This window comes from Numida meleagris, chromosome 1, assembly GCF_002078875.1.
Source record: "Numida meleagris isolate 19003 breed g44 Domestic line chromosome 1, NumMel1.0, whole genome shotgun sequence".
NCBI classification, from domain to species: domain Eukaryota; kingdom Metazoa; phylum Chordata; class Aves; order Galliformes; family Numididae; genus Numida; species Numida meleagris.
This window is the reverse complement of record NC_034409.1, coordinates 52,325,107-52,335,930: the sequence shown is the minus strand read 5'-3', so window position 1 is coordinate 52,335,930 and position 10,824 is coordinate 52,325,107. Positions and strand designations below refer to the sequence as shown.

The 10,824-nt window shown below is 42.8% G+C and overlaps 1 protein-coding gene across 4 annotated transcripts; it reads right to left on the bottom strand.

The window, feature by feature from the left end:
* PVALB (parvalbumin) lies at positions 272-10,201 on the bottom strand. Of its 4 annotated transcripts, XM_021386010.1 has the most exons (5): positions 9,814-10,201; positions 9,475-9,542; positions 7,512-7,644; positions 6,822-6,931; positions 272-1,825 (listed from the first exon to the last, which is right to left on the bottom strand). In XM_021386010.1, the coding sequence occupies exons 2-5, from the start codon at positions 9,533-9,535 to the stop codon at positions 1,797-1,799; spliced, it is 333 nt and encodes a 110-aa protein (XP_021241685.1). In that variant the 5' UTR covers positions 9,536-9,542; positions 9,814-10,201; the 3' UTR covers positions 272-1,796. The 4 variants fall into 4 exon arrangements, with proteins under 4 accessions (XP_021241685.1, XP_021241659.1, XP_021241668.1 ...); XM_021385984.1 differs by lacking the exon at positions 9,814-10,201 and having other exon boundaries at positions 9,475-9,800; XM_021385993.1 differs by lacking the exons at positions 272-1,825; positions 9,814-10,201 and adding an exon at positions 1,834-3,804 and having other exon boundaries at positions 9,475-9,801.

Sequence of the window (10,824 nt, the reverse complement as noted above, 5' to 3'; positions counted from 1 at the left end):
TTTTTGGCAAAGCCCTGGATAAAGTTAAGTTTTTATCACATACAAAGATGCATTCAAATGTAAGACAGACAGAGAATATAAAGCCTTTGGCTATATAACGATTTTTATGATGATTCTTTGATTAAATGGATCTTCATTTGTGATGCTTCTGCGTTTGGAGGACTGATATTTTTTCTGTAGCCCTCTATACTCTTGTAATTACGCTTTACTACCACTTGAGGTCAGCAGCTGCCGAGAAAAAAAATAAATAAACCCTCTCACTTCGTCGCGATACATTTTCATTTGCTTTATTTGGATACTTAAAAATCAATACATTTTTCAGATCCATATATACATTGTGAAAAACTAGAGGATTTCTTTTGGATGAACAGCAGCTTCAGCAAAAAGTCTTCCTTGTAAGTGACTATAGAGGGAAAACCTAGAATGGCTTTAGGGAGTGTGTATTGGCTTCGCAAGTAGCATCAGCAATTGCTGTGGCAGAGAATGGAGCTCTGTACAATGTGGTGGTGACAGAGTTTCAGTCATAACCTTTTTTAAAAGTATGAGATTAATGATAATCAGAATGGATGAAGGTATTACTGCTGCAGAGAATTAGTTTGGAATCAAAAAATGGCCAATACCTTTCCTCTTATTTGACGTATTAATCAATGTTCTGTCAAAATGTGGGGGAGGTGTTGTCTAAAAGTGATTTATTTACACTCTAATCTTTGATTTAAAAGAAAAAAAAAGGGTAAAAAGCAGTAGCTTGGCTTCAAAGATACTGACAGAATTTTGGGAAAGAAGCATTTGGTTCTTTGCTCTGTCATAGCCTTACTGTTGGCTACTTGCTTCTTTAGCTTGAGTCTCAGTTTCCAATATGTAACTCAAATAAAGATGTTCACTGGTCTTGATAGTTTTAGAAGATATGTTTTTCTGAATTTTTTTTTTTTTTTGATACTCCATTTTAACAGCGGGAATGTCAACAGCAGCATCACAGCCAAGTCTTGATGCCCCTTTCCTCACATTCATAATGTTGTCTCTTTTGAGTAATGCATTCTTTCTGTCCTAAATACTTGTATAACACTGCTAATAAACATATCCTATGTTTCAAAAGTGATCATGTTTTAATATTTTACGAAGTTATCCCTATGCAGGATGAGCAACAACTGATATTGCTGTCAAACCTTTTATCTTAAAATCCCCCTGCACCAGGCAGATTTAGCAAATTGAACAAATAATTCACCAGTCACCAAAATGTGTCAGAGAAGATGTAGGTTAACGTATAGGAAATTTGTTTTAGCTATAACAGCTGATTAAGTCAGAAGAACAAACTGCCAAATGAAGTTGGGTGATTGCCATTACTAGTGATTTTCCAGGCTATGAGTTTGCATCCATCTATGGCTTAAAAATAATGCAGTCAGTTCTGCCACAATTCAGAGCTTGGACTGAATGACTCATTTTATGCAAGTTTTATCCCAAATAATTATTTGAAGTACTTCCCTCTTTACCCTAACTAGGGATAAAGCAGCAGAGGTGTCAGCAATAAATAAAATAAAATAAAATTTTCACTCAACGTGTGTCAAGACTATGTGAAATAAGAAACAAGTGAAAGTGAGAAAGAGTGAAGGCCGGATTGATGTGTCCTTTATTATTTTAACAGTGTGTTTCAGCACAGTTACAGAGTTGCAGGATTGCGGAGAACAGAGCCGGAGTATAAAATAACATAAATAAATAGAACAGGAGCCAAAGCAGTCAGCGGGAGGTGGTTGGAATTGGGCAGTGAAAGATGGGTGAAGGGTTTGCATTGGTTAAAGCCTTTATGATTCAGCCACCATAGTTGCAAATTCTGGAGAAGGGAAAACAAAAAAATTTCAAATGTTAAAAAAGGGAGATATAAAGAAAGAAGAATCATATTAGAATGATTACAGATTCACTGACGTAGCAGGAACGTCACAATAACAGAAGAACAAAAGAAATCCAAGTTAATTAAAGTTAATTCCTAAGTCGCTATTGACTTAGGAAATCTTGTAGTGAAGTGAAATAATTTTTTGAGGGCAAGGGAGAGAGATGCTACGCGTGCCAGACTGTCAGAACTGTCTGCTGCTTTTCATGTGAAGATCTTGATTCATTTCCTGTTTTTCTTTTGTAAATCTCAATGGGATGAAGGCAAGAACTAGAAATTTAATTCTGCAGTCAGATGAATTTCCTTTGTATTAGGTTTTGGCAAAGAGACCCATGAATGAGTCTTTCAGAGTCTTTGTGTCCCGATGTTATAAATATACTACATGCAAACTCAATTTTGGATGGGCAAATTGACTGAAAATGATAGATTACACAACAGAAGGCTGACTCTGCTGTAAAAACCTACGTAGTAATCTTGACCACACTGTTGATGATGAGAATAATTCCTGTGATTTCTGAGGGCTGGGATTTTACTTTGTGGCTTTTATTAGTGTTATACCCATAATGCTTACACACAGGTATCTATCTACCTGCGGTTTGGGATAATTTTATGGTGTAATATATATAATGCCTTTCAGCACTGTATTACCTATGGAGGTTAAAATTCCTAACTCCATCTAACCTTGGATGAGTCACAGTTGTATGTACCCAAAAGGGTTAAGGATGAGAGATTGGAGGGAATCCCAGGAAGGGAAGCGAAGATGATGGGAAGATTAGAGGGTCTACAGAAAGGGCGGTTTATGGGTTTAACATAATCAGCCGAGAGGACAAGGTGACAAATGGGAGGGAGACATCTGTAAAAGCTCAAAGGAAAATTATTGAAATTTGACATAATAAAGAGCAATGTCTTTCAACTAAAAAAAGCAGGTGAAAATTAGGCATTTTACAGAACATTCTAACGTCCAACTGAAAAATGCTAATCTCTAACTCCATGATATTTTTCCTGATTGGAATGTACAAACAAATAATACTTTTGATGATGTGTCCAAAAATATTTTGCCAAACACTCACATGCCAGACTGAGAAATAAGTGTCAGAGGGGTTTAAATTAAATCCACAATTGTCCATCATTTTGAAAGAAGTAAATCCAAATTAGGATTAGTTATGTGGATTACTTAACATGAAACATGTTTAAATCCTGTACATGGTGGGGCTACTTAGATCAGAAGAGTTGCAAACTGAATTTAAGAGGTAGCATAAACCACTTGTGATAGAAATTCAGACTATTCTGGGCAGGAAGGGAAAGTGGTATTAAATCAGTGCATGAATAGATCCTATAGAGAGAAAGACAAACTTCCATGGATGAAACCTTTCTAAAAGGGAAAACTAACAATGCGTATTCTATTAGAACAAGTTGTCATACTTGCTACTGCTAAATTAATTCAATTTTAAAACAAATTGTATCTACAGAATGTACTTGGAAAAGGTTATTCAACTTGAAGCAAGAAAATTTCTATACTATCTTATGATAGTGTTTTGTCACTTGATGGCAATGTATTTCAAAGGTACTTTCTGAAATCCACCAAACCATAAAACCATAAAAAGTTCCTTCATGAATTATTACTCTACGCCTTATACTTTTTCCAGTATTTTCAATATACTTTATAGATATTTCAGAGATGCTCCTGTTGAATAATTTTCTAAACTAGTTTGCCAGTTATTTTCATATGAAGGTTAGCTCAACTGCAGGTGGCTCATGGATGCATTGTCACAAAGCATATTCATACATGCAAAACTTCTGGGATAAGGCACTATTTACTAGACCCTGTATGTTGGTCATTTTGGTGTTTATTGCAGTTGAATGGCCTGTTGGTGAGATAACCCTTCTGACTGACTGCATCTTCTTCTACAGCTGCAATTCGCCTTCCAAACAAAAATAAAAATGCACAAATGATAGTTTTCAGTTACAAGGATTTAGAGTATTTTACTAGCTGTAAAAAAGCTCTGTCATTAAAGCTCTGATTTAAAAGAAGAGGGTTGTCCCACTGTGTTTAGTACAGTTTAGTAGTATATATTAGCCTAATGCATACCTGGTAGTACTTTACTGAAACGACAGATTTAATTACAGAGAACAAGTTGTAGAATAGTAATTTCTCTCACTGGATTCTTTTTTTTTACATTAGCAAATATATTTATAATGACTTACATTAATTTATTAAAAAAAAAAAAAAAAAGCAAAAAAACAGAGGGATAAGAAAAGGGCTTCCAAAAGATTTTTCTCAACTTTTAGTCGTGGCAAGGTCATGGCATATCAGTTGTAATTTTGAATGCATGGTGCCTCATTTTTGCAGCTTTTAAAGAAAGTATTTGGAACATTTGTAGAAGTTTTAGAAGTTGACCTGTATTGAGTAAAAGACTTTGACTTGGGATATTTTTTTTTTATTTTGTTCCATCTACAGCACACAATCTTTGAAAATTCTTTATATATATATATACTTTCTAAAGTCTGTTAGTACTAAGAAACTGAAAAGCATGATGTGTCTGTCCACTGCCAAAAAGTTCGATAAAGCTTCAATTAAAACAAAAGTCTTCCTTTTTTTCCCTGCCTCTTTCTTACAAGCATTCTCCTGAAGTTGACAGTGCTACTTCAGCATCACTTCACAGTCCAATCTGAAAGCTAATGTTTGTAATTTTATTAGATGACCAACCTGGCTTTGGCCTAGACTTTTTTTTCAAATTCTTCATTTTCTGTTCACATCAGTGAAGCAAAAAGGGGCTTGGCATCTCAAAGAAGGAAACTGTCTTGCATGAATGTGCTGCAGTTTTTCAGCTAGTTGAAATGGGCTGAGCAACCACAAATACAAATCTCAATTCAGTAAGTTGATACAATAATTTCTGAGCTGAACAGTCTTGCAGAAATGAAAGAAGGCTTTAAATGAAAGATCTAAGAGAAGGATTTGTAATATGAGACCTGTTATGGAAAGAGGGCTGATTAAGAGGTTGAGATTAATGTTTGTGGTGAAACAGCTGAGAGAAACAGCTCTGTGGTGGTAAAAGACAATCCATTAAGCCCAACTGCTATGTGATGTGATGTACATTTATGACTGTGTTTAATTTAGGTAGTTAATTCTCAGCACTTATAATCTGGAATTGGATTTATGAACCAAAGGAAAAGGCGTGAGGTATCAGTCATCCTCGCCCTTTGGTCACAGTCCCAGATGTTACCTTTGCCTGTTCTTCCAGCCTTCACGGTGTAACTGTCAGACTCAAATTTAAGAAGGGAAAAACGAACAGATTTTGTAGAGTAGTGATGTGGCCAGAAGAAGGAAAGGAAAAGAAGCTCTTCATTCTCATTATCTGGTGTAAATTCAGAGTAATTCTATTTCAGAGTTAAGGAAGAGTGATAATTGCAGAAGGAGAAAAAGAAAAGAAGCGTTTCATATTGCTTCGTTATAGTGTACTAACTCTCAGGCATTGTATCAACTTTAGAAAGGTGCTGTGGTCAATCTTGCATGAAAATGTTAATGTCATTCTTTCATATTAGCCAAAATGGCTCTGCCATATACTTCTTTTATTCCAGTTGAGCTGGTTTTTGTTTTGCAGCCTTCTGCATAACTGAGAATGTGTCTGACATGAAGTTGGCCAATCAGCTGCAAGCTTACTTACCTGAATCAAGTTGCTTCTGAAAATTGAGCCCACTGACTTTAGGATCAGTGCCACTCATTTTAATGGGAATAGGAAGGACCCATATAATCAAGCATATCAAATGTTAAATAATGACATACTCCTCAGCTTCAGTAACGCTGCTAAAGTTTAGGAAGAACTTCCCCTGAGCGCTTCACAATTGCTCCTCTACAACCATAATATAGTCACCATCTGATAAATTAACAACTTTTAGATTAGAAATAGGATGATAGGTTGCGGTTGGACTTGATGATCTTGAAGGTCCTTTCCAACCTGAGCAATTCTATGATTCTATGATTCACTGATATGCCATTGTGCTACAAGCAGAGGCTTCAGCTAATATACCGCCTGACCGTCCATGGATGACACTATGTCATTGCTTCAGCTTCTAAACTAGGAGGCTGTTGGATGACCTCATTTTGCCTTTTATTCCTTTTTTTAATTGCTTTTTATTTGGAGACATTTTTTTTTTTATTGATCTCAGAGTCCAGATAACAGAGATGTGAGGTTATTATTTTATTTTATTATTTTTTTTTAAGATATGTTTACACTTCAACCTACCATGTAGCTTATCAGCATGGTGAAAACTTAACAACTGCCTGCTGTTTGGGTGATTTAGTGCTCTGGCCACAATCCCCTGCTATCATCTCCTGTAGTGAGGAAGGATGTAATTCAGAAATGCCTCTTCCAGTTTGAGAGCAATGAGGTCTTCAGGTGTGAAGACCTACACAGACACTAGCAAAGAGGATAGGCTGTTATTGGGTGGCATTGTGGCGGCAGCCTGACTGTACTTTGAGTTTTAAGGACATTGCGAGACTTTGAACGATTTCAGGAAGCATTACTTTCTTCTTTACTAGTCATCAAGGCAAAATGCTGGTACTCAGCTATTTTCTTTTCTAAATTTTATATTCACAGCCCTCTGTGAAGTCTCAGTGTCCTGACCTTCACTGCGCTGAAATCCACAGGAAGGATGAAATGACTTTAAAAAGAAGTTGCGTTGGTGTTCCTTCCTATGTCCCTTAATTACCAACTAAACTCTAAACTCTTGCCCCCTCTAGTGTCAGAATTCGGGTCCTGTTCCCCCTGAAGCCTGCAAGTAAGGTGCAGGCAGTGTAGCAAGACTTGACATTTCATTAAACCCACGTTGTGCCCTTCAGAAGGTCACAGCCCACAGTGATTCCTGGATTTACTCGGTTCTTGTATGTAAGAGTAATATTCGATTTTTCCTATCGAAGTTTATTCCCCTGGTTACATACCATCAGCGCCAATTTTGCCATCACCGTCCTTATCTCCAGCAGCCAGAAGAGCCTTTGTTTCTTTGTCTGATAGGTCTCTGCCATCTGGGGTAAACCCCTTCAGTACAAACCTAAAGAGGAGGAATGGAAAAAGGGGAAACTGTTGTTGCTGGTTTGTTTGTTTGTTTCAGAACAGTTTCTCTTAGTATTTATTTGCATCGCTGTTTTGCTATATGAGGTGGAATCCATGGTTGTGTCTTCAGGAAAGGTCATAGAATCACAGAATCATGGAGGTCGGAAAAGACCTCTAAGATCACCCAGTCCAACCACCAGCCCATCCCCACCATGCCCACTGACCATGTCCCTCAGTGCCACATCCACACGGTTCTGGAACACCTCCAGGGACGGGGACTGCACCACCTCCCTGGGCAGCCTGTGCCAGTGCAGCACCACTCGTTATCATCCAGAAAGGGCACTGTACTCTGAGTCTAAGTGAAGTACCATCTGTGAGGTACTGATCACTCAGGTGTTTGAGGGATCCCGCAACCAGCTACCTCCAACACACTGTAGTTCTTACGACCAGCAAACAGCCGATTATTGCACACAATACCAGCTGGGAGATTAAACCATAAGCTATTATCTAGAGACTTGTGGAAAGGAAATCAGACTCTTAAGGTGAGGCTATTTGAGAAACACCATATCTTCACTTACTTTAACTCTTCCTCTTCGATGAAGCCACTCCGGTCTTTATCAAGGATATGGAAGACCTTCTTCACGTCTTCCGGGCTCTTCTTTTTCAATCCTACCATCTCGAAAAACTTCTTGTAGTTAAAAGATTCAGCTGCTATAAGGGGGTGAAAAGCCATGTAACGGTTTAGAAAAAAATCTTTAAACCATATATACACACACAACCCTGTGGTTTTCTTCCTTTCTGCTGCATGCCCTATCCTGGGAGGCAAAAGTATGTTCTAGCCTGGCTGTGGCAGGAGCTAGATACCTGTGCTGCTATAGTCAGGCTTCACAAACGCTAATTTCAACAAACAAATGGGGAGAAGGGCACTGTTTCCGTTTTGCAGATGAAGAACCGAGCTACAGAGGGATGGAGACTTGCCCAAGGTCACGCAGGAACTCTGTGCAGAGTTGGAGGCAGAAGCCTAACCTGCCCACTCTCATTCCAGTGCCTTAAAACACGTTTTGTCAAGTTTTACACTAAAACAAAAGTATTCTGAGAGCAAACCCCGACTAACAGACCGCTGTCACTTTTTGATATTTCCACCCCCGTGGACAAGATCTATTTTAGAGCACATGGCTTGTACAGTTCTGGTCCGTTTTTCCTGAAGGCTCGCCCGAAATCGGAAGAGAGCATTCCAACCGCTAAAGCCATGTGCAGTCCGGTTTGTAGGCTCAGGCGCTGCAAGGCAGCACTGTGCTGTGCCTGCAGGACCCACTGAGGCACAGTCAGAGGGGAAAAAGCAGAGCCCTGGAGATCGGAGCGGAGATAATAAATGGGGTTTAACTGCTGCACCTCCTCATCCTTTAGCCAAACCACTTCTGTCCCACCCACGCAGCCCCCTGCTAACGGCTAAGGTGCAGACTAGAAAGGTGCTCCTGAAATCCCATCCCGTGACCTCCACGACGTGTCGTGGATTTTTTTATTTTTTTTTTAATCTCTTTTTATAATGCATCCTTACTCCCACCGCAGCTTTTCCTATTACATAAAGCGAAGGAAGCTCAATCACTCGGGATCCGCTTGACTGAGACCCGTCATTAGTTGCTCCTAATTGCTTCTGCTCCGGGACTTGGAAACGGCCCTGGAACAATGGGAGCTAATGAGGAAAACAGCTGCCGGATCGAGCAGAGCAGTCCGTTGGTCCTCGCGACTTTGTGGCTGCTGAGTTTATTGGTGCTCAGCGGGTTTCGTGCTGTCTCTGTTCGGGAAGGTCACCGCACAGAGCAGGAGAGAAAGGCACTTCGGGGCTGGGGGGGGGGGGCATAACGCCACGGGTTCCTTGAGAGCAACCTTAACAGTCGGAGCACGAAGCACGACAAGGGTTTGCCGTCAGTTTTTAGAAGAAGAGAGGTGAGGGATATGTGAGCGCCGGAGGAGCCCGAGACATACGGGACATAGGGACCGCTGCAGCCATCCGCCCTGCAGAAAGCTCCTGCAGTCGAGCAGCGCACCCGCTTGCTCTGCTGCCGTGCCTTCTGCTCCATCCCGAAAAGCAAAGCCCGTCTGGGGATTCCGCATAGCGAGTAAGGAAAGAGCGGTTTTCATCTCCTCGAAATGGAAAAGAGCAGTTCTGCATTACTTGCAAACTGAACGTTGGATGGCTGGAAAGCTGCCGCCGTCCACAGCCGGCTCCCCTATCCTGCATCAGGACATAATCCCCCTCGGTTCCCTTAGAGGTCTCCTCTCACAGCCTGCAGCTGCTGCTTACCTTCCTTTAAAAATGAATGAGCATTTCGCCTCCTTCATGTGCAGAGCAACTTTGCTGAGGATGCAGCCCTGCGCCTGATAAACCTGTCACGCCTTCGCCACACTTCTGAAAACGCGTTCCTCTTTGCTGTTTTATCTAGCTGTGATCTTCCCCGAGCTTAAATAAATGCACCGCCATCCTGGGCTGGAGACGAAAGGGAGGGAAAATAGGAAAAGAAAAGAAAATGAAGCGCTCACCTGAAAAGGCTCCCACAGCCTTCTTGATATCCTCAGCGCTGAGCACGTCAGTCATCGCCATCCTGCAACTGTTTGAACAGGGAAGCAAGTGCGAAAAGATTAAAAAAGTGCTTTTCTCATCATTTCTGCTCATATGACCAAAGCTGCAGTGCCGTGTGGGGATGATGGCACGTCGGGAGCGGCTGGCCCCGCGCCAGCCACAGATAGAGCTGCGTGTGGCGGAGTGCCACGGGCTGCCGCTCCCCGGTGCCGTGCGGAGCGGTCCCCTGAAGGACGGGGTACGGGGATGCCTTCGTGGGGACCCGGCCGGGGGCGCTCCCCTGCGGGGCGGTGCCTTACGGGAGCGCTGCGGGGCTGCGTCGGAGCGGCCGTGCCAAGGTCAAGTCCTCGGGTGCGGTGGAACTGCAGAGCGGATCCCTTCCGTTGGGGAAGTCGGGATGAGCTTTACCAGTTGTAGCCGGAGCTGCAGCATATGCCAAGCTTCAAGCAGCTCTTGGGGTCGGGAAAGCAAATGGAACGGAGCTCGTGAACATTCGCCTTCTCGTTCAAACGCCTGAAACGTCCCCCTCCCATCCCGCCTCCCCCCTCCCCTTAGACCTCGTTTCTTTCGGGCCACTCCATATTAAGCATCATCCGCGCTGAATTCATTATCACATCCCCGCGAATCCCACGGCTGCCGCTCGCACCGTGCTGCAGAGCCCTCCGCGATGGGATCCGCCGAAGGGGAAGCGGGAGGTGACCCCGCGCTCGTGCCGAGCTCCTTGCAGGGCGTCGGGGTCCTCAGGCGGGACACCGCAGTCTCAAAGGAGCAGCTAAAAGGATTGAGGAATTCTGTGTTCTCTAGGTTTGTTTGCTCCAGGGAACCGTGCCCGTTTCTCACTTCGGGTCCAGCCCGCTCGCATAGTTTGGGCACGAGCCATTGGGCTGAGGTAGCCAAGGTTAGGGCCCAGGAGTAGGGCAGATCTCGGCAGGAACACTGGCATCTCTGCCTGAGGACAGGCGGGGAGGGAGGCGGTGTGGCAGCAGCATCCCCACCCGCTGTCAGCAGCTCCTGCCGACCCCGCTGACGCAATGGCACCCATGGCCCGAACGCCAGAGCGGCCTCAAAAAGGAGGGGGCTGCTCGCAGGGAGCGTCTGGCTGTCGGTAATCCCTTCGTAAAAACACGAGCCCCCACCCTCTCCTCGGCGGCCCGAGCTCAGCTCCAACGGGTGAGTCATTAGCGTGTCACTGAGCGCAGAAGGATGGAGGAGGAGGTGACGCTGGGGTCCCTTCTTTTTCTCTTCTCTTTTCTAAACAGCGAAGTCTTCCCTGTGGGAGGGACTGTCGTTTGGAACCTTTACCCCCCCGC